The 23,923-nt window shown below is 46.8% G+C and overlaps 1 protein-coding gene across 1 annotated transcript in view; it reads right to left on the bottom strand.

The window, feature by feature from the left end:
- The window catches only part of Cdhr3 (cadherin related family member 3), a 61,057-nt gene that overhangs the window by 27,577 nt on the left and 9,557 nt on the right, over positions 1 to 23,923 (bottom strand). The window contains exons 3-7 of the mRNA XM_021179508.1: positions 22,961 to 23,126; positions 21,013 to 21,110; positions 8,661 to 8,755; positions 7,807 to 7,911; positions 2,325 to 2,473 (exon numbers count right to left, since the gene is read on the bottom strand). Coding sequence (XP_021035167.1) covers positions 2,325 to 2,473; positions 7,807 to 7,911; positions 8,661 to 8,755; positions 21,013 to 21,110; positions 22,961 to 23,126 — 613 coding nt within the window. The remainder of the gene's footprint in view (positions 1 to 2,324; positions 2,474 to 7,806; positions 7,912 to 8,660; positions 8,756 to 21,012; positions 21,111 to 22,960; positions 23,127 to 23,923) is intronic.

Genomic DNA, 23,923 nt, shown 5'->3' on the forward strand with positions numbered 1-23,923 from the left:
CTCCCCTCTCCTTCCCTCCCCTCCTCTCTTTCCCCTATCTTCTCTTCCTTTCTACTGTCTTGTGCTTAGCTAGATTTGCTGTCACTTTTATTACTTGGAACCAGAGTCTTAGTTTAAATACTCAGAAAAAAGGTGTGAGAGGTTCGGAGGTAGAGTGTTTGCCTAGCATAGATGAGGTCCTGGGTTTAATCCCCAGCACTGTGTATTGTATGTGTGTGTGTGTGTGTGTGTACTTGTTAAAAGTTCATTTTCACAACATCAGAGTGAACAGAATTCTCATCCAAGATCATCTATCCCCACATTCTTAGCTGTCTGCATTTGTCAATGTCAAAGCCTGCAGAAGTTTCCAGAGGTAGGTTCCAGCTGCTGGTTTTGCATATCCATCATTTCCCTAGTCCTAGAATATGTATTTGCTCAAGAGCGTATGGGGCCAATGCCACATAGTCTGGGATTGTCCAATGCTGGCTTCCACAAAAGCGTTATGTAAAATGAAGTCCAGTGGGCTGACATGACCTGGATTTATGGTTATAGTATAGTGGCTAAGAGGAGAGACTCTAGAATCATCTATATTGGACATCAAGGAGCCTCAATGAGCTGGGCTCTTGTACAACCACTGAACTCGTCTGGGTATCTCTCTAGCCCTTGTTTTTCCTTTGTAAACCATGGATGGTGTTAGTCCATTAGGTTGTAAAAGTACCTGGGAAGGAATGGGCGTGGCCCCTCTACAGAATGTCTGGTAAGTAAGTATTATATACGAATTCTCCACTAAGGTGGCTATTTCAGAGGAGAGGAAGCTCAGTCTCTGTGGTCGGCTCTTCAGATGGGAACATAACTGCCAAAGTCTAGCAAGCTGATGGAGAGAGACGCTGCTCTGTGCATCACCATTAGCCACAGGTATCTACTAAGCCTCTAAAATGGGCCCAGTCTGAACTGAGATATGCTTTAAGTATAATACACAAAACAAGCTTCCAAACAAAATACTATAAATATTTCAATTACTTTTAAATATCAATTATGTTGTAAAGACAATATTTTGGATCGTAAGAGTAATTTTTTTTTGGTCTTCTTTTGTTTGCTCATTTGTTTTTGAGACTCTGTGTAGCCCTAGCTGTCCTGGAACTTAGTCAATAGAACAGGCTGGCCTAGAACTCACAGAGATCTGCCTGCCTCTGCCTCTCAAGTGCTGTGATTAAACATGTGCACCATCACGGCCCAGCTCGATTTCATTTTTTAGAATGAGGCTATTGAAGATACTAACACTACACATAGGCTTTCATTCTATTTCAGTGTTGATATCATCCCTCTCTTCTGAATCCTTAGGAATGTGTGGATGGAGCAGGCAGCCCATGCATCTCCACAGGCCCACCTTCCTCAGAGTGATGGGGCTGGGGCGTGCTACCCTACAGCAGGACACCCGGATGTCTTAGACAGTAGCAGAAGCAGGAGGGCCTCTCTACTCTTACTCTGTCCACCTCTGAGTGAGCAGCAGGCCTTCATTGTAAAGACTTTCCCAGAGACCACAGCATCATGGTCTAAGAGGACAGAGACACCTGAGCCCCAGGCCTTGAACAGTTTATTCCCGGTTTAGGCACTTTGTCATCCAACCATAATGGTCCCTTCACTTCCTCATCAAACTCAGTAAAAAAAACTCAAATTCCCAGACATATGTGGTGGTAAATGCCTGTAACTCAAGAAGCTGAAGCAGAAGAATTGCTATGAGTTGCTATAACTCATAGCTACAAGTTCTAGGCCACCCAGAGCTACATAGCAATACTGTGTATATGTGGGGTGTGTGTGTGTGTGTGACTGGGCAGTGGTGGTTCATGCCTTTAATCCTAGTATTCAGGTAGCTCTCTGAGTTTGAGGCCAGGCTGGTTTACAGAGCAGGTTCCAGGTCAGCCGGTGCTATACAGAAAAACTCTGTCTCAAGAAACCAAAACCAAACAACCAAACAACCAACCAAAAAAAAAAAAAAAAAAAAAGAAACCCACCACAAAATGTAATTTTCTCTATGTCCTTAAGTCTTCATTTTTACACAGACGGTGACATGTGTATTCTAGTTACAGGGGTTGCACCTTAATCATAATGGCAGTTTAGAAAAATATTTTCATAGTCCCCATAAAGGTGAAAGGTAACCCAGCTGCTCACACACAGACCTCCTCAGACTCCACCATTTTGGTGGGTGTCTGCTGCCTTTAACACACCCTTTCCCTGACAAGAAAGGGTGAACCTAGATAGAAAGGCCTGAGGGAAGAGAAAGCATTGTAAAACCCACTCAACATTCGCATTCGAGGATGCAGGAGAGGCTACTGTGCATGACTCACGCTGGTCTACCATGAAATAGCTGCTGGTGGTAGTGATGCTGTAGAGGAGGCGGCCAGGAAAACCCTCATCATCAGGATCCATTGCTGTGATGTTCGCCACCATGGTTCCTAGAGGCACTTCCTCTGGGATGGAGTACACTCTCCTGGGGCTGAAACAGAAACACTGCAGCCGTGGCTAATTTGCAGGGCAGGGGAGGGTGCAGACTGGGTGGTAGGTATTTTGGTGTGCGCTAAATATAGCACTGCACGACTTGTGCTGCATCAACATGCAGAGAGAACACAGCAGCTGAGAGGAGGGGTGACTGCTGTCTGTATTTCACATCCTTGCGGATGCGAAGAAGAATGCCAGGCTATTACAGCAGCAATTTAGGTGGTCACAGCCGCTGCCTGCCTGCCTGCCTGCCTGATGCCTGTCCTATCGTTAACATCCTCTCACATAAAGACACTTCCTCTGCCCAGTCAGCTTCTCTCTTCCCAGTTTCTGTTCAAAAGGTGTCTGGATTCTTTTTAAAAACCCATCTGGACAAGATGTTCAGAGCCTCCGGCTTCTTAATTTGTGCCTGTGGATGATGCCCGAAGCCCAGTTTTGTGTCTACTCTAGAATCTCTGGTCTTTGTTTCATTCCCTCCCCCTCCCCTTTCGTTGTTGTCAACTTTCTTCTTCTTCTTCTTCTTCTTCTTCTTCTTCTTCTTCTTCTTCTTCTTCTTCTTCTTCTTCTTCCTCTTCCTCTTCCTCTTCCTCCTCCCCTCCTCCCCCTCCTCCTCCTCTTCCTCCTCCTTAGCTTGAGGATACAACTCTTCCACATGGAACCTGGGCATCTTTCCAGATGGCATTCCCCATGAGGCCAGCTCTCTAAGCCTCTGGCAGTCAGAAGTCATCACACTGTTCTCCAAGGGGCACTGTGCATATTATAACTCCACGTGCCCGCTTACTGACCTTTCTCAGGCTCCACGCTTTTGTAAAAGGTCAGAAGTGAGATTATTTCATGGGAGTAGAGTCACCTTTAATTTTCCTGTCTTAAGGAGCCCCTTTCCCATGTGGTCCCTCCTTGAAGGAAGGCAATCTTCGTCTCTGCTCTAAATGGCTGCCTTCATGTAGGGGGGCCTCAGATCATTTAGCTGCCCCTGTCTCACCACAGCTGTCCCATAGGGAGGGCCAGAAGAAACAGACACAATAGAGAGCCTCAGGCTGGATCAAGAGAGAAGCAGAGACAATCTGTAGCCAGGACCTCACACTAGCCTACCCCATGGGCCCAAGGTGGCTCCAATGCTTGGGCCTCCTTGCCCAGTGTCCCCCAGAGTCTGTGACTTTGGTGGGCTGAACCAGCAAAACCAGGGGTAGCAGGGGCCAGAGACAGAGTCAGAGGAAAGAGGCAGCCTGTCTTCTACAACCAACAGAATATTGTTTCTAATACAGGATGGTTTTGTCTTCCATCCACTAGATTGGGTCTAGTAACTTCCTAGCCAGGGTCATAAGGATGCTTGGTGGTCTGAATGATACAATGGTCCCCGGGAGTTTCTGGCATTTGAATATTTGCTCCCCAGTTGGTGATCTTCAAGGGGGAGGGGCTTAGAGGGTGTGGCATCACTGGAGGAAGTCTGTCTCTAAGGGCAGGCTTTGAGGTTTCCAAAGACTCCTCCTTTCCAATTTGATCTCTGCTTCCTGTTTGAGGTTAGAGCTGTGAGCCCTCTGCCGTGATTCTGGCTGCCATGTCTGCCTGCTGTCATGTTTTCCTGCTGTGTGATGATGGACTCTTATCCTCTAGAACCATAAGCTCCAATTAAACCCTTCTTTGTGTAAGTTGCTTTGGCTGTGGTGTTTTATCACAGCGAGAAAAAAGGATAATACAGATGTTTCGCTGCCTGCACAGACTGGTCCTGGCTTTCAACATTACTCCCTGGATCAGCAATGCCAGTGTCACCAGTGAGCTCCGTGGGAATGTAGATTACTGAGCACTTAATGGAGCCCTGAATGCCCACTGAAAAAGCCAGGGATATGCATATAGTCTCCAGTGTCAGTGGTGACCATTAGGCTTCCTAGGACAGTAAGAAGACAACATAGGGGGAATATTTAACCCATCTTTGACTCCTTCTAGGCAGTGGTTCCAAGCTGAGAGATGATTACAGCTAGACACATTTTTTGGTTGTCACAACTTGGGGAGGGAGCTGCTCTTCCCACCTTGAGGGAGATGCTGCCAAACACACTCCTTCACACAGGACAGCCCGGTCACAGAAAAGCATCTGGTTCCAGTCAGATGAGCTGCTTAAACCCTGCTCTGAAGCCTCTATAGTGTATGCTGGGTGTGCCACATCCCCATGAAAGGAACAAGGCTAACTTTTGGGGACAGTGCCTCAGACTCTCATGCCAAACAGTCTTTCCTTGGTTGCCCTGGTAGCCAATGTGGCAGAAGATAAAAAGGTTTAATATTTGATTTGGGTATCTAAGACTCATTCATGTCTGTAAAAATATATATCTAAACCTATACGTATACCTGTACCCATACACATACCTATACCTATGTGTATCTAAAAGATTGCCTAATTTCACATCTACCAAAATAGAGAGAACAAATATGATTATCATTCATATTCTAAATTCAGCTCCTCACTATACCTGGCTGCCAGAACTCAGGGCCACAGCAGGTGGGGCCTGTGACCACATTCTCTGTGTGAAGGGGCAACTTCCTCTCTGTGATGAGTATGCAGGAAGGCACTGCCAGGCACTCTTACAAGAGGACTTCCAGTGAGTACAAAGAAAACAGGGAGAGCTGGGAAGAGCTACTTGCTGACATCTGAAATAAAGTGATCTTCAGTCAGCACCACACACGGGGAAAGAGTAAATATGTCCGTGTTTTCAGCCTCCCAACAGAAACATCACACCCACAAAGCAGACAGCCAGACATCTCCACTCAGGGATGAAATGGGGAGACAGTCTCAACAGCAGAAACGGCACTCGCTGCAGTGGTCTTATCTAGACATAAGGTGAGGAGCTGTTTCCACATCTGCCTTGGCTGCGTCACACTCAGACTTGGTCACACCTGGGTCAGCTTGAAGATTTCATCTCGGAACCCACAATGAGACTTTCATGCTTCGTACTAGCAGAAGTTTTGAGAGACAAGGAAATAAGAAATGCAAGGGGTTGGGCAAGCTTTCAATTCAGCATCCAGTGTAACTCAACTGCATCCTTTCAACTCACGGCTGTTGAGGGATGGGGATGCTGGCAAGCGAACACCCTAAGCAAAATGAGGTGGTGTCCTGCCCTTGCTAGAATGCAGGCTCCTGCAGACACACCTTGATACCATCCAGGAACACTGAAGTAAAGCTGTCTCAGAGCCTAAGAGGTCCATCTTTAAAATCACAAGAGAGAACCAAGGAGTTTGAAGCTGCCCTCCGGGTGGCTGTTTCCCTTCCCAGCCAGACTGCTAACAGCTGCATTTTAGAAGGCACAGTACAAAGCAGACTGGTGCCCAGAGGAGGACTTGCTTTCTCTTCCCCATCCTATCAGTTTGCCTTTTTATCTGTGCTGTGGAGACTATTTCAGGCTCTTTGATTGCCAACCCCACAGCTATCTCCTTTCTAGACTTTTTGGGTGAATCCACAGAGCTGTGTGGGCTAATGACTCAGCCTGAGTCTGAATGGATATATCACAACCGTTTCTCAACCTCCTGGTTTGAGAAACCTACTGCTGTGTTTCTAGGCAATCCCATCTGAAGAAATGCCCAGGCTTTTTGGAACCCAGTACTGCGGACTGATGGAAACATCCCAAGGGGGAAGATTACTTGTTTCTGTAGTCGCCATACCAGAGTTAGTCTGGGGCTAGTGTAAATGACCAGAAACTTTTCAACTGTGGCATGTTTGCAAAGTGCCATGAGGTTGGCTTGAGGGATATAACAGCCTTAATGGCTTCCAGTCTTAAAGCATCTTTCTTTCACATGTGCTTTCGTGTCCTTATGTGTGCAGGTGCACATGCATATTGAAGCCGAGAACAGCCTTGGGTGCCACCCCTCAGGGCTGTCCACCCGTCCCCCACTTTCGAAGGCAGTGCTTTTCACCAAGTACACTTGGTTGCCTGGCCAATGATCCCCACGTTTGCCTGTCCCTGCCTCCCCAGCAGTGGGGTTTAGAAGTATGCAAGCACAGCCAGCATTTTTGCATGGGTTCTGGAGTTGGAACATAGCAAGTCCTCTACCGACTGAGCCTTCTCTCCAGCACTCTTAAAATGGTTTTGTAAGAACGCTACCTCCTTTTCGAGACAGAGTTTCTCTGTGTAGCCCTGGCTGTCCTGGAACTCACTTTGTAGACCAGGCTGGCCTTGAACTCAGAAATCTGCCTGCCTCTGCCTCCCAAGTGCTGGGATTAAAGACGTGTGCCACCACGCCCAGCTTATTTTTAGTATTTTTAAAGATGTATTTTATTTATGCATCTCTCTTCTCTTCTTCTCTCTCTCTCCCTCCTCTCTGTCTCCCCGTCTCTGCCTCTGTCTCTGCCTCTGTCTGTGTGTGTGTGTGTGTGTGTGTGTGTGTGTGTGTGTGTGTGTGTGTGTGTGTGTGTGTGTGTGTGTGTGTGTGTTTGTGTGTAGGCTAAAACAGAGCATTGGCTCCCCTGGGGCTGAAGTTACAAGCCATTGTGAGCTGCCTAACATAGGTTCTGGGATCTGACAAGCTGCAGTGTAAGAGCAGCAAGCACTTCTACTCCAGTGCCATCTTTCCAGCTCTGCTTTCACTTTTGATTCTCAGATAATAACTGTCTCCCGCCTCTACGTTTGCTACAGTTGCTTGTCTTTATTCATTCACGGCCATTCGTGCTGCTGACCCCAGGCACAAGATGGTGCTGTTTCCCTGTGGCCTGGGCCCACCCAGGGCAGCAGAAACTCAGGCTGCTTAGGTCTAAATCCCTGACTCTAAATCTCAAGTTATCTTCCTGAATCCCTGTGTGCAGTAGGCCATGGTCTTCCTTTGGGTCTGGGTTGAGGCCAGGTCCACCATCTTTCCCAACACACATACGATCTTTTCCTTATCTCAGCTCTATGTGGAAGCAGCAGACATGGCCAGGTGTCTTTCTGGATCCACCAAGCCAAGAAGAAACTTTGGTGTGCCAGTGGCTTTAGGACACCATTATGGTGACACCAGTGTGGGCTTTAGGGTTCCATTAACATGGGGCACTTTATTTAAAAAGTGCCTGTGTTGCATTTATTTTCTCTGTGTGTACAGTGACTCTCAAGGAGTATTGTGCTGAGCCCCACCCATCTCTCCATCATGTCTACAGTCCTATGGTGCATGTGAATGTAGGGGGTCAGGAGGTGTGGGCAGCAAGGGAAACATGGGGTTGAGAGGCATAAAGGACACAGGAGAGCTCTGATTTGCATCTCTTGTCTAGGCCAAGGCAAAGCACATCTCTGTGTTTTGTCACAAATGTGTCCAAGAGGGCTGTGGAGCCGATCACTTGAGGTTGGCTTTCTCTGTCCTGCATGCTCTCAGGCCTACCTGGTAAAGCGTGGGGTCTCATCGTTGATGTTCACAATAGTCACCTGGAGTGCTGTGGAGGCTTCGAGGTTCCCACTGTCTCTCACTCCCACAAGGAGGTTGAAGCTGCCAGGGGAAAATTCCAACGGAGAGAAACAAGCTTTGCTGACCCCACTTACAGAGAGGAGCGGGAAAGGCCACAGTGGAAGGCGTGAAGCAAGCAGCCTCCTTTCCAGCTGCCCGTTTCTTATGCAACTTCCAGAGGTCAAACGTGGCTTCCTCCCCTCTCTCGTTTCTCAGTCTGGAGGGATTTTTTTTTCACGGCTTCTACCTCCCTGGACAAATGTCCACTAAAGCCAGCCAAGCCTCTGCCTTTACAATGTCCCTGCCATCGGCCTGTTCCACTCTCAAGGAAAGGGGGCTCCCATTTTATTCATTCACTCGTTTGAGGTGCTGGCTATGGAAGCCAGGGCCTCCCGTGCACCAGGTAAACGCCCGGCCATTGACCTATACTCCATCCTCCATAACTACTCTACTTCTCGTGACTTAGAGCCAGGAGCCTCACCTGGTTTTCCCAAGGCCTATGGCCTCCATCTCAAAGCCTGGCCTCTCTTCAGATGCTTTCTAGTTACACTTGCTGCCTTTGCAGCCCCAGGCACTACCCTCCTTCTCCTGGTCCCCAGTTCTGGGAATGCCCTCCATTGTTCCACGTATGTCTGGCCAAGGTTTTCAGACTCCTGGAGCTGAACTCCTAGCCATCCCCCAGGTTCTCAGGAACCCAGTACCCTGTAGCCTCTGCATCTTCCTTGAGTTTTGAATAGCCGTACCTCAGGGATAGCCGTGCCTCAAGGATAGAAGGTCGTTGGCAAGCCTACCTCTTGTGCCCTGCTTCAAAGTCCAGTTCTGTGGTGGAGAAGAGGGTGCCATTTGCAGACATTCTGAAGTTCTTCGAGGGAGAAATGAGGAAATACTGTATACGACAAGGGGAAGTTAGAACTCAGTCAGTACCCAGTCAGGTGCGTTGGCTCATGTCTTGTCTGGTACTCTTGGCGTGTACAACATTTTGAATGATTTCAAAAGGTGTCTAGATAAGCAGCTCTGAGACTTCATGGCTGCCCAGGAGAAAGGCATTTAGATGTGGTCAGTCTGAATGCCTGCCCCTGAAGAGGAATCTCTAAAGAGCTGTTCCAACCGCTGAAATTTTACCAAAGGTCACTGCCTGGGTAAGTTTTGCTGCTAGCTCTAGTCTCCCTCTCCATGCCCCTGTCGTCTGACTTCTGCTTATCTGCAGGCTCTAACAGTAGGACTTGACTTTAATTAACACTGCTTAAGCACACCTATACTGTGTCAGATAGTAGGACCATACCCAGCCTGTATGAGACCTTGTGTTTATTCTTGAAAGAGTTGGCTATTAGGAAGTACAAACAAGTACCCGAGCATCATTTATTGAAATGATAGAAAGGAGAGAAGAGACAGTCATGACCTGAGAATGTGGGGGGCAGCAGGATTTAGAGCTGAGGATACACTGCTTTTAATTTTATCCTGGTAAAGGGCCATTAATAAAAATTGTCTCCTCACATATGTGGGTAGTTGAGGTTTTTTATTGTCCTTGATACCTGTGCCCAGTGCTATTCTCTTGACAGCTGTCTGTCGCACCCATGAAATCTAATAGAAACACACAGGCTTGTGCATAGAACCCACTAAGGACCAGGTCACAGGAGGTCCATGGCTGTGTTCCTCTACCAGTGCTCATCAAGATGGCTTCCTTGGCTGGGATATGGGGTCAAGGAAGTGGGAGAAGGGCTTGTATCAGATGGGCTGAGAGTACATGATCTGATCCTTCTCTTGCCTTGTCACTTAGGGACAATACCAACGGTTCCACTCCTTTCTGTTGTTGGGATGCTGTTGGTTGTTGGTTGGTTGCTATTGGTTACTGTTAGCAGAGGTTTGTTAAGTAGTCATGCACAAAGAAGAAACAAGAAGAAATTAGATATCCTGATGACAAAGGTCAAACCTACCCCAAGGAACTCGACACCCTAACTATCAGGAAGCAGTCCAATGAAAACATCACTCCCTTTCCCCTCTATCCTTTTCTCTCTCCTATCTAGTGTTAGGGAGTTGGAAGGCTAGAGAAACATGGAAGAAAAAAGAACCAGCAAAGAAGCAAAGAAAAGCTACACTTGTCACTGGGAAAACTGAATGAGAATTCACGATGTTAAATATGAGGGGCAATAAGAACACACTTTATAACCCTTTATTTATTGCAAAGAGCTCTTAGGTTAAGAGGTTTCCTTATCTATGGCTAAGATGAGAGGTGATCTATCCCCAAGGCCTTAGACTGTGAGCCCAATAGGCAGTGGGGGATTTAAAACTAGAATTATGGGGCCCAAAGTCGAGGGTCAAAGATGCACAGCCAAGGTCTCTAACCAACAATGTGGTGTGTGATCAACGTGGAGTTCCTAGGACCAAAAGAGAGTGGCCCAAAACTAGATTAAAGGTTTCATCTTGGGCCAATATAGAGTCTTTAAACCATGTTTAAGAAGTAGTTACTTTCTGTTTGTTATATAATGATATCTTTCTAGTTGTAATGAGCATACAGTTACACAAAATGGAAGAAGACAGAAAAAATATTAAAAGTCACTAACTGAAATCTGTGTGTGAAGGCTCATCATTTTGATGTATTACTTCCTGTTCTTTCTGTGCAAACACACACCTTCCAAAATCTCAAGATGATGTGCTAATCGAATGGCAATATTGTTTTCTTTTTATTTCTGTCTTGAGCGTTTTCTCATAGCCCTGTGTCTCCTATCAACCTGGATCAACTTCTGAGAACAGAAGAGACCCAGTGTGGTCTGGATGTGATGCCCAGAGACTCATGCCTTAATTCTGACTGTCCAGCCTAGTTAGCGAATGGCAGCATAGCATTTTAAACATGGGTTTATTTAACAACACCCTCTTGGTGTTCATTTAGGGGTTTTTGCTCAGTTTCAAGAGAAGACAGTTGGGCAACTCCAGGAAGCACTCTTCTGGGACCTTCTCTCAGGACTGTACCGCCTCTCCATTGTAGATTCAGCTTTGCAAGCCCCATCATCTTTGTAGTTCTTTGCCTGAACAGCAATATGTTAGCCATAAGCTACCTTCATGCAGAGGACTCCTGTGTCACTGGGCTGAGTCTTCCTTGTAGGAAATCCTCACATATCAGTAATGAGAGTCCCATGCTGAGTGGGACATGACATTAGAATGAGGTTTTAGGAACCCATGGGGACATTTACCACATGCATCAGACTCAGAATCTTTCCGTGGTTTTATAAAACTCCGGGAGACACATCTATCTACTGGGTTCAAAGCAGTGGGGACCTTGGGATATAGAGACGGTAAATATGCTCTGCCTCTCAAAGCTTATGGTAAACCAAGGGAACAGAGCAATACAGGTAAAGCACTGCAAGAGGAGCCAATATAGGCAATTGTAGGAACAAAACCTCTTATGCACATTTGAGATACAACATCATCAACTGGGATGGTAAATTATGTAAGTGATTCTGGAGAAAGGCCTTGGAATTTGACTCTTGGTTCCACCACTTCTAGCTCTGTGAGATTGTGTAGGATAATAACAACAGAGCCTACCCATGGAGAAATCTACAACATGCTTGTCTTAGTCACTGTTCTGTTGCTGTGGAGAGACACCATGACCAAGGCAACTCAGAAAAGAAAGCATTCATTTGGGAGTGGCTTACAGTTTCAGAGGCTTAGTCCATTATCATCATGGCAGAGAACACAGCCACAGGAGGCAGGCATGGCTTTGGAGAGTAGCTGAGAGCTACATCCTGCAGTGAGGGTAATAGGAGCTGGGCCTCGTATGGGCTTTTGAAACCTTAAAACACATCCCCAGTAGCACACTTCCTCCAACAGGGCCACACTTACTTCAACAAGAACACACCTCCCAATCCTTCTAATCCTTTCAAACATTTGTACTCCCTGGTGTCTAAACATTCAAAATATGAACCTATGGGGGCCATTCTTTTTTAAACCACCACACTGCTATGACAATGCTTGGAACACGCTGGACCCATGCTGGGTGGTAGCGTCTACTGTTCAGCTAAAATGTAAGATCCTGTTATAAAGGTGCAGCTCAGGAAAGCATTTGCCTCACATGTACAAGGCCCCGAGTTCACTGCCTGGCCCTCCAGCACCTTAGAAATTAGAGTAAGGTCCTAATGCAAAAGGCGTCCTTTGTGTCCCTGATCCCCGTGTGTAACAGCAGCTTCCCCCACACAGGTGCTCAGTGTTGTTAGATATTCAAAAATGGGGTTTTCCTCCTTCTAATTTCTCACTGATGAGAGACCAACATTCCTATCTCTGAGATATCTTAAAACAAGCAGAGGATGGTGCTGTGTGTCTGCAGTGCCAACACTCACAGGGCAGAGCTGGGAATATTGCCGCAGAGTCAGCCCTGCATTTCAAGGTGTCTCAAAGCCAACCACGGTAGCACCAAAAGTATTGACAACAACAATAAAAAAAAAAATAATGCCAGCCATTTTGTTAAATCGTGGTAATACTATATGTGACTATGAAACCATGAGTTTAGCCTGGAGTCTCAACAACAACTGTAGGAAAGAGACAGGGAAACAGCAACAGGTAAAATTGGCACTGGTGAACAGAGACTGGGAGCATGAGGGTTTATTTGTCATTTACATTATGCTGATTTCCTAGAATATTGATAATCTCTAAATGTATGTATGAATGTATGTATGTATGCATGCATGCATGTATATAATGTATGTAATTATGTAATGTATGTAATTGTATGTACTGTAATGTATGTATAATCAGTGCTAGGCTAATTCTCGTTTCCTTCTGTCTCCACGCTTTGTTCACGAGCACACAGTTTTGTGCTCAGAAAGAAGATAATATCTGTAGACTAGAAATATTGTGTCATGTGGCCCCCTGCCAGCGACTCAGTAAGGCTTTCTGTAAAACCTGGCATTCTCGCCTCCTTTTTAAAGGCTTGTTTAATCAAAGCTCTCCCTTGATATTCATTCTTGGAAAACAGAAATTAAATAGGATGAAAAGCAACTGCAGCCCCTCTCTGCCCCAGTCCTGGCTGAGAAAAGTCCTGAGTAATCAGATCAATTCATCGAACAAATGCTTGTTAGACAAGCTCTCTGCTTTCCTCTGGGACTCTCCCTGCCTGCCTCCCACTGTTCTGTTTGCAGGCTCCTGGTGGCTCCTAGTTGCCGGTGGTCACAAAAGCTTCCTTTTGGAAGACACAGGCCATCCTTCCTGCCCTATTCACTCTGCAGAATGCTTTCAGTTTAGCCAGAGGGAAGGGGAGGTAGCCCAGTTTCCAGAAATGTCAGCTCCCAGGGGGCTAGCAACCTCTTCTCGGCTCCTTGCTACACTGTGGAAGCAGCTGGCGATATAACCAGGGGTGTCTTACCCAGCCATCCCTGGCTGTCAGCCCTTCAGTACAAAAATCAACATGAATTCAGTCTTGTCTTCTAGGAACAGGGCATTCGTGTCACACTGAGCCAGTTTCCAGATGGAAGCAAGAACCCTTATTTTCTCAAGTCCAGGGAGTAACAGTGACAATTCAAAACACTAAATTCAGGACCCCTCGGCCCCTCAAGGTGCACTAGCCCACTATGTGCTCTCAGATGTGGCTCTGGTGGGCCTTGTCCTTCTCCCCATTCCCTCTACCTTGCTGAAAACCATTAGATTACATTCCTAAAGCTAGTCATCCAAGTCTATCCCCTCAGTTGGCCACTTCCTCCCTTGAAGCTGACTACCAAGGTCCAGCTATCAAAGTATTGCAGTCCAGCAGTCATGAGACCCCTTTGGGCTACCCTAATTAACATGCCAATGTAAAATTAAGCACCTCATCCTAACACGGGATTTCCTTTTTTTAACCTTTATAAACGGTCATTTGTCCATGGGCCACATCTGTCCCCTTTCTATCCAGAGACAAGTCCTTTCCCTTCCAGGACAAATACCCCTCCCCGCTCCCTTGTTCCCTGCCCTTTCCCCTTCATCCTCTGTCTCCTGTCTTTTTCTCTTATTCTCTGCCCTCTGTACTTATGGGACAAATAAAGATCCTTTCTGCTGAGAACTTGGTCTTGGGGCGTCCTGAGCCACTACCTTACACACAAACCCACCCTCACCAGAGGAGGAGCACACCGAATGGGGTCTTTCAATCAAGCTGGGAGTTAGAAATACAGTATGCATGTCTGCTAGACTTCTTGGTGTAAGTGAGCTATTTTGAAGCAAGCAAACAAACGAACAAAAAAAAAAGCCCATCAATTTCTTTCTCTTTTCTTCCACGCTATTCCCATTCCAGCTCTGGGGTGGCAGGTGAGAGGAGAAGGAAGGAAGACTTTACTGAAGAAAGCGACACTGGTATAAAGCTGCCCCACTGTGGTGCACCCTGGCATCTGTCTGTGTGGAAGAGCTAAGTGGGGATGGCAGCCACTTAAGTGTTTTTAAGAGACGTTGACAAATTTATGTTTTGGGAGTTTTGTAGAGCTTGCTTACTTGTTTTTAGAGACAGCATTTCATGTATCCCAGACTGGTCTCCAACTTGCCATATAACAGGTTTTATGGCATCCTAAGGACTGAACCCAGGGCTTTGTGCATGTTAGGCAAGCACTCTAACAATTGAGCTACGTCTTCAGTGCCCAAAGCTGATTTACTATTGTTTGCCTTACTGATAAAGCTCCAGCTCTAATCCCTGTCCCTTCTCTGGGAGGAAAGCCATAAGTCTTGAGTCCTGTCTCTGTGCCCCATGCTCTGCCAGTCTTAAGGGTAACAATCTCCAGTGCCCCGAGAGTCTCCCCAGAAGCACGCACAGCCTGTAGCAGCTGTGGGTCTGGGGATGGAAACGTCCAAGACCGAGGGCTTTTCCTCTGTGAGCCTCATATGAGGACCTAGAATAAAATGACTTTTGCTATGACTTCTAGGGGTGACCTCAGAGTTCCCAGGCAAGACATGTTGGGGAGGGGAGGGGATGTGGTGGAAAAGCTACCAGGAAGGAAAGGGTGAAGCACCTTGGCAGTGTATGGTAAAAGGTCTGAGCCCACTTCTGGGCTTGAAAACCTACCCAGACCCACAAATCCTTGAGCACAATTCCTCATAGTTGTTCTCTGACATTCACATGCATACTCCCAACACACCAATAGTAAATACATAGATAAATATGCCATCTATTCATGAACTTTATCGGTTCACTTAGCATAGAGTACTCATGGGAAGAAGGAACGGCTAGGCTCCCCCTCAGAGTCATGAGTATGAAGATGTGAGAGTGTTCTATTGCTCTACTAATGGTAAGGGCATTGCTCTTTAATTTAATCCCGTGTCTGTCCTGGTGAGGACTACGTACACTTCATTTCATGCAAAAGGCCTTCCTTAGTGGAAGGGTCTGAGAAAGCCCTTTAATGAAGGACAGTGCACTAGATCACGTTGCCTCCAGCTGCAAAACCTATTAGCATCCCCAGAGTCTCCAAGGAGGCCCTCAGCAATGAAAGGGATGCAGGGAGAGTGGGAGCAGAAACCTCCTTCCGCAGGTGGGGAAATACCGAGTGGGTACCAGAAGAAAGCCAGAAGCCTGAGCATTCACAAGCAGTGTCTTTCCCTTTGTGTGCAGACTCTGGACCCCAGCTCTACCTGTACCTTCATCAGAACACAGAAGAAACCCCAGAGGACATAACTATATCAAGATGTAACCTGAGCAACCACATCAGCCCATGTGCATGTCACCACCCAGGACCTTAAATGTGGCAGGTCTAATGGAGGCGAGTGGAGGAGTAATGTATACACCATGTTTTAATAGCATATGAAAGGTGAATGTCAAATATCTCGTTTGTCATTGGATGGTATGGTACATATTCAATTAAGCTATATTGTAACTATCATAACGTAGGAGGAAAGAACAGAGGGACGGGTCTGTAGAAAGGAATTGACATGAGAACATCCTTCAGAAGAGCTTTATTAGGAAAGACATTTCAACCATTGTGAGAGTGTTTGTGTGTGTGTGTGTGTGTGTGTGTGTGTGTGTGTGTGTTACATCATGCCCATAGTCACCATGATGAGAACCTGAAGGAAAGGTTTCCTTTCCTTAGGTTTTGATGAATGATGGGACGGAGGTTCCAGAGCCTGGGAGTTAGCCTACATTCCAGGAAGCAGGTACTAGTTCAGCCTGGGCAGCAGAGGGAGTGGAAGGGGCTGGGCTGAGTCACTGCAGGCCCCTGTCAGTTCTTTGTCCTAAGGGACAGACTGCAGGGTTGTGTGGCCTGATTCATGCTACATGGTTTCTTGTACTTTTAATGTGACTACTAGAACATTAAAACCCTATGCAGTACTCGCCTCTGGCTGCACAGGTCTGAACGGTAAGGAACAAGGGCTGTCAAACCAACATGCAACTGCATGCTTATCGGGTTTCTTTTAAACGGAACCAGTGAAGGAGAAAGGCGGTGGCATCTAGATTCACCCCCATTTTACATGGTCTGTGATGTGATGTCACTTCCTTAAACTGGGTACCGACTAGAATGTTCTTCACTTTGCAGAGTCAAGGTTTCAGTGTGTGTGCTAGATCTTTGTTGAATCTACCCTTCATTTGGGGCACGGATCTCTTATGGAGCCCATCAGCAAAAGGAACAGGCACAGACCTAGTCCAGGTGGCTTTCAGGACGTGTTTAGGTGCTTACTCAAGTCTGTTCTGGCTCAGCTCCGCGGTTCTGTGCATTGCACGACAAAACAGTCTGAAGTTTGCATGCCAATTCAGTGTTTGCCTGCTGTGTGCAGGAATCTGCATGCTTTGTGCAGCCTCATCTGTTCTCAGCATATGCTCAACCTGTGAAAGCATTTAAAACCAGTGTCCTAGCCTTTCTGACCTAACGCCTGACCATTGTGCAGACTAGACCTACATCTAGATCGAGATGTAGGTCCACTACATCTAGACCCCGCAGCTCCAAACTCTTGGTTACTTGAGCAGTCAGACCTGTGAGTGTCTGAAGTTCCCCTAAGGTTGCAACTTCAAGTCAAAGGTGATCAGCATGGAGTTAACCAATCCAGAGTTAACCGTATCCTTTCTGCTTTGCATTGAAAACTCTGCCTCTTGGCACCCCTCACTCCCTGCCCTCCTCCCCTCCCCCGTGCCCAGAAACAAACATCTAAGTACAAAGGCCAGGGAGAACTTAGTACTGCCTAAACCATCATTACTTTTTTTCTAGTCTTTGATCCTTCTAGACGGTGTTAGCTGTCCATAGAGCTGTATGGTCCCACACATAAGTTAAACCCATCATTAGTGCTTTCTTTGACAAGCCAGAAGTACCTCCAAACAACCCCACAGTCTGTACATGCCCTAGATTTACATTTCCTCCCAAACAACTTGACATAGCTGCATAGTTCAAAGGGAGCTACTTTGCTGCACTGGTGACAAGAAACGTAAGTTAAGTTTTTCTCGACTTGTGGCTACAGAGGGCTGCCTCCCTTCCAGGACAACTGCACCTGGAATGGGTTTCTGCCTGACTGGACCTTATGCCTACTGTATAACTTGGAGATGTCTTAAAAGAGAAATTTAAAAATAGAAATCTAGCTAGGTTTAGTAGAGTTCTTTACCTATACCCTGTGGTAGTTTGAATGACAGATGTTCCCCATAGTCTTGGGAGTTTGAACAATTTGTGGCGATGTTTTGGGAAGTTCAGGTGGTGTATAGCACTAGAGGTAGGCTTTGAGAGCACAGAGCCTCGCCTACTTCTGGTTTGCTCTCTGCTTTGTGTGTGCAGTTTAAAATGCGTGCCAGCAGTTGCAGCTAGCTGCCATGCCCTGCCTCCCAGCCAGAATAGCTCTTCTTATCCCTCTGGAACCATAAGCCGAAATAAACTCTTACTTAAGTTTCCTTGCTCATAGTGTTAGGGTCCAAGAACTGCTGAAGGAAGAGCCCAGACTCAAGTCATATGCAAAGGCAAAGAGCCTTCACTGCAGAAACAATCAGCATGCAGGGGTCAACCATTCATCAAAATGGCCATCCCTGGGGGCAGTTCGCAGGCCCCTTTTTATGCAGAACTAGGGGAATTTTCCAGAACAGTTCGGTCATCTCTAATGTGATTGGTAGGGTCAAAGCGGTGACATTAGTACAATTTTGATTGGCTACTATGTTAGTTCTTCTGTATTTGTTGAGACCTTAGAGAGTAGGTTAGGCAATCTGAAACTTCATTGGTGGGTTCTGGGAAAGCTACATGGTTGGTTTCTGGTTGGCTTGTGCCAGGTGGGCTGTGGTCTGCATTCCTGTGCCATGAATGTTCAGCCACAGGATAAGCTACCCAAACTCTGTCAGGCTGCCCAGCACAGATGGCCCATGCTGAGGTAAGACCTGTCCCCATCCTTGGGCTTCTCTACAGGCTGTTCTTCCGAGGGGGGATTTTACAGCCTTGTTCCTGGAGCTGGTAGCTTCTAGCCTAGTTCCTCGGACTGATGGCTTTGTGGGAAGTGGCCAGGGGGTTATGGTGGTGAGTTCCTGGAACTGATGGTTTTCCTTTTGTTGTCAGGCTTGACCTTGAAATGGAGTTTATGTTGTCCTCTGAGAAGTTTTATTTTATTTTATTTTATTTTATTTTATTTTATTTTATTTTATTTTATTTTATCTCCTTGCTTCTTTTCCTTTGGTGTTTGTTTATTTGTTTGTTTGTCTGGTTGGGGGTTTTTGTTTTGTTTTGTTTTGGGGGGTTTTTTTGTCATTGTTTTGGGGGGAGGGTGGTTTTTTCAAGACAGGGTTTCTCTGTGTAGCCCTGGCTGTCCTGGAACTCACTCCATAGACCAGGTTGGCCTCAAATCCAGAGATCTTCTGCCTCTGCCTCCCAAGTGATTAAAGGTACACACCGCCAGCAGCAGCACCCAGCTAGTCATAGTATTTTATCAGAGCAACAGAAAAGTGACGTCTAGAGACCTCAGTGCAGCCTATGATAACTTGACAGCTATTGCCCCCCCCTCCCGAGTGAGGATAAATGCACACATTACACAGAGAACACAGTACCCAAAACATAGCACCTTGGAAGTTGAGAAAAATGAAGAAACAAGCATGTCCCTTTTGTCCCTAGCTCCTCTAATGCTTTGCCTTTGGTAGCACATGATAAGAGTCATCTCTGGGGCTTCCTGCTTTATACTCCAAGGCTTAGAGGAATCTAAATAGGCACACTTCACTGAAGCACCCCTGTTTTGCTTTTGATTTGTGTTGGTTTTTTTTTAATCAGATTATACTTCTACATAGAAAAACTTAACTTACATAGAAAATGTTCTACTCTTGCATGGAACATGAGTGTAAACCACATAATCTGTGGCTCAGAGGGTAAGAGCACTTGGTACACAAACATGGGGATCTGAGTTCAGATTCTGGCACTCGTGAAAACAAACAAACAAACAAAAGACAGGTGAGGTTGAAAGTGGCTGTGACCCTCAGACATGGGAGCCTCACTGGGGCTGGCTGGCCTCTGCCTATCTCCAGGCTCAGTAAGAGACCCTGAGTGAAGGAAGTAAAGTCAAAGACTGATAGAGAGAGGGTCTTCCTCTGGCCTCTGTAAATGTGTGTGTGTGTGTGTGTGTGTATGTGTGTGTGTGCATGTGCGCATACACACACACACCCCTCCTATCCTCCACTGTGGTTATATTTTCTGTTATATTTGCCCTCCATAACGAGTATGCTCTTAGTAAACACTCATTTAAAACACTTACTGTTTGTTGTTCAACAGTTTGTTCAGAGATTGAGATATTCTACCCTGTAGGGAAGCATCCTAAGCAGGAAGGTAAACAACTCAAAATAGCTTCAGGAAGTCCTGAAATGGACCAGATTCCCTGCCAGGGTAAACAACAAGAGAACCGACCAGCAGCCTGGAAGAGGTTTAGACCCACTGAGGTACCTGGAAAGGACTCTCTCCAAACTGTCGTGCTGCCTGCAGGCTGCGCAGTGTGCCCTAGGTTCCCAGGCTGTGAGCTGTCACCCATGCTGAGGTGTGCTTTGGTGATACCCCATCTCTGAGTCATTCCTGCTGCTACAAGTAACCCCTCACCCATATTACTGTAAGGAAGCCCAATAAAACACATTGGTTCCCTAAGTTGGATTTCAGTGGTGTCCATGCTTTGGTCTGCCCTGGGGTGAGCAGATGTATGTGTAGCGCCTCCCCAGGAAAAGTTTTGTCACACAACATTGTTACTCTCACTAGAGTAGACGGCCACCCATTCCATGTTCCTTTCTTTATGCAAACGCTGACACGACTGTATCTTGAACACATGAATGAGTGAATGAATAAATGAATGAATGAATGTTTTTGAACAGAAGGACATCCTCTAAGAAGAACAGCTATCTGTTATTACAGAGATGCCTGCCGTAACCTTCCAGTCGCTGTTTCAGATCCGGTGGCTGCCTACATTGAAGCAGGGGGATTGTTCCCATGGATCACTTTTTCCTGTTTAGAAAAACTGGTCTTGTCGGAGCTACAAGCCCACAGTGAATGGGAGCATCAGGCTGTGGTGTTACTGATGGCTGCCTGTCCCGTGTGAGAGCATTCCTCTCTAGACGCTACGGTTGGCAGCTGGGCACCTGCTCCCTTGGTAAATGTTTTCCTCCCAGTGCGTTTCCTTCAGCCTGGTCCAGGCAGCTGCAGGGCAAGTTCAGCCTGTGCAAAGCAAAAAGAAGCACCCTCCGAGGTATAGATAAGAGGCTTTCCCTGTGGTTTGCTGGGTCTAAAAGCCCCAGCTCCCAGAAGGAAGCTGACTTTAAATGGGAGAGAGGAGGCCTCAGCTGTCTTTCGACACTCTGGGTCCAGTCACTGCTCTGCACCAAAAACCCTTGAGATTTAACTTTCCCTTAAAAAGAAAACCGTCTTGGCTACAGGCTTGACTCCATCTGTTAGAAGGGATGCTAGTACCTGGTTTGGGGTGTACTTAGTGCTTATGTTTAAAATCACAGAGGTGGCTTTGTATCTGGTTGAAAGCAAACGCCACCAGCTTGACCAGGCCTGGGCCAGGTGGCTTCCCGTGCAGCCTCTCACATGAGCAAGGTGTGCCTGTGTCAGCTGCTCTTCTGTTTCTGCTGTCATGGGCACAGGTGCTCAACGAGATCACAAAGCACTAGGCACCTAGAGCCCTGGCCAGACCTGCTGCCCCTGATGTCCACCTGCCAGGCTGGGCTATCAGGTTTCAGCCCCAAAGCTCGTATGGACAGCAGCAGCCCAGGGTACTTACCCCAAGGGGTATGCTCCGGCTTGTGTCTTCTGGGTCAAATGCCTCCACCTGGTAAATGAATCCAGGGTTTGTTCTTTCTATGACATAGAGGTTTAAACCTGTTCCAAGTCAAGGGGGAATAAAAGTGTCTCATCAGACGGAGAACTCCAACACCAGCTATCCAGATGCTGCCACTAAACAGAACCAACTAAGCTCGCCGGTGTCATGGGACGGAGAGCAGCAAGGATCAGGCCTGGGGAAAATCTACTTGAACAAAGTTCTTTATGGAGATCTCTACAATACTGGGTGTCATGTCCTCAGTCTTCAGGCGCCTCCTCCTCCACTGGAAGGTGACCCCAGACTGTTGTTACTTGGGAAAGAGGACCAGGATGAGAGAGAAGCTGGGGAGTCACCAGTGTGCTAGCATTCACATTCAGATCCCTCTTCTCATGTTAAACCGACCCTGTGAACCACACTTGGACACCCAGAGGAATGTTTGTGGTGAGAGGAGCAGGAAAGAGATGGAGGAATCTAAGGAGGTCGCAGATGCTCAGGGAAGGGACCAAATGCTAATTCCATCTGCTACGGTGTTCCTAGTGAAAAAGGGCAGCAAGGACCTGCTGTAGGCTCTGCCCCACATGGCTTTCTGAGGAGTGGCTAAGAACATTAAAAGGAACATTCCTTGTGGAATGCTGAAGATGTCATACCTGTCCCCTCCTTTGTCCTCCTAACAGATCCATAATAAGGAATACATTTTAATGATTTCGATAGTGTATTAGGACTTTACAGTGGAGGAAACTGTTGGAAAGGCTAGTGTTGTCTCGTGTAGTAAGTGATAGGGTCAGAATTCAGATCCAGCCTTAGGGAAAACTTGGATGTGCTATCAACTAAAATAGGAAAGAGACTAGAGGAAATTCGGAGTGGGGGTAGGGTGAGGCGGGGTATAAAGAGTTTGGTTTGAGAGTCTTGCTAAGTTTGAGAAGTCTTTTAGAGGTCCAGGAGACACTGGGGAAAACAGATGGGTTTCTGAGTGGTGAGTTCAAAGAAAGCCCCCGAGGAACTGTGGACTTGGGGTTCTCACTGTACAGAGAAGCACACACAGCCCGGAGCTTGGCGACATCTGATGGATGGTGCCGCTAGGCTCCATCATCTGTATTGGTTGTTTTTTAAGTTTATTTATCATTAATGTCTCTCTGTGTACATGTGAACACATACGCACACCCGTGTGCATGATTCATGTGGGTGTGCATGCCATAGCATACATGTAAAGATCAGAGAACAGCTTTGTGGGCCAGCCCTCTCGTTCTGCTTTTATGTAGGTACTGGGTATTGACCTCGGGTTGCCGGACTTGCATAAGAAGAAGGTTAACCTGCTCAGCCATGCCTCACCCTTATTTATTTATTTATTTATTTATTTATTTATTTAATCTATCTATCTATCTATCTATCTATCATCTATCTATCTATCTATCTATCTATCTACTTATTTATTTAGTGATATTGGGAAGTGAACCCACAGCATGTGATACAAGCATCCCACCACCAAGCTACCTCCCCAGCTTTCCATCTCCGTAGAACGTCCCCTGCCTGTCTGTCAGGCAGGCCCAGGGCATGCAGTGCCCACAGAGCCCACGAGGGCGGGAGAGAGAATAAGACAGCTGGCCAATGGGTGCAGAATATGTAACAAACCTCTGGTGGGCCGAGCCCAGGTTCTTCTAGAATGCTACATGTTGATGTTCCCATGCTCAGCATTCTTCTGGGACTGAGAGGGACAGAGAGAAGCACAGATGCAAAGCTCTAAAAGCTGCTGGGTGTCGCGACTGGGCATGCTGAGAGGAAGACATCCCATTTCTCCCCGCTCGTTAAGCAGCTGCCTTCTCTGCGGAAGCAGCTGCTTGTTCGTTTACTTTTTCTGTTTGGCTCTATCCCGCAGGGTCCTCCCTGATGCCACTGCCTGGGTATGTCTCACCTTGTGCCAAGATGCCTTGGAACTGAGGAGGCTCATTCACATCTGTCACCTGAACAGTCAGGACTTGCACATCTGTGACACCGACGTCATCCTTAACGTAAATCTGCAAATCGAATACTTTCGGTCCTCTTTCAAAATCTAGTTGTTCTTTCCCGGTGGTGACCACCTGAAATGAAACACTAGGTTCTCAGTATCCACGGGAGGGGCCGACTTCACAAGCAAGCACTTCGCAAGGGGCTTACTAAGAAGGAAGCATCCCACTCCCGGTGACCACTTGTCACTCACTGACAGAGGCAGCCACTCTTCTGACTTAGCCATCCCAACATAAGCCCCGTGACACTTCTCAGAAGCCCCTCCCGTGGGTGATGCTGCTTTCCATAGGAAAGAAAACTATTCTGGAAAGATGCAGAATTTTAGTACCTGCATACTTAGTACTTAGTGCTTAGCACTAGACCCTCAGACAGGCCCCTCCACTGTCCTGGACACAAGTCCTATAGTCCCAGAGACATTGCTATGGTTTAATTATCCTCTAAAGTGCGTGTGTTGAAATGGAATGAACAGTGTCACAGCGCAGGCTGGTGTGAGCTAAGCAGTAAGAAGTGTTGGTGGGTGCTGAGTGCAGCGCTCTCCAGAGTGCACCAATGCTTTATCCTGAGTGCGAGCTCTTACAAACTCAGGCCAGCTTCCCAGACTTTCCTTGATCAACCCTCTTATTCTCTTCCCTGTCCCCTCACCAGAGTGTTTTGGTCATATCCTTGTGCAGTAAGAAGGCCCTGGAAGATATCATGATGACATTGGACTTGCCAGCCTCCAGAAACAGGAAAAAAAATCACTTTCTTTTCTTCATAAAAGAAAAACAAGTCTATGGTATGTTGTTACAGTAGTATAAGTCAGACGGAGGCAGATATCTGGGACTAAACCTCCTCTCCTCTCCTCTCCTCTCCTCTCCTCTCCTCTCCTCTC

This window comes from Mus caroli, chromosome 12 (assembly GCF_900094665.2).
Source record: "Mus caroli chromosome 12, CAROLI_EIJ_v1.1, whole genome shotgun sequence".
NCBI lineage: Eukaryota > Metazoa > Chordata > Mammalia > Rodentia > Muridae > Mus > Mus caroli.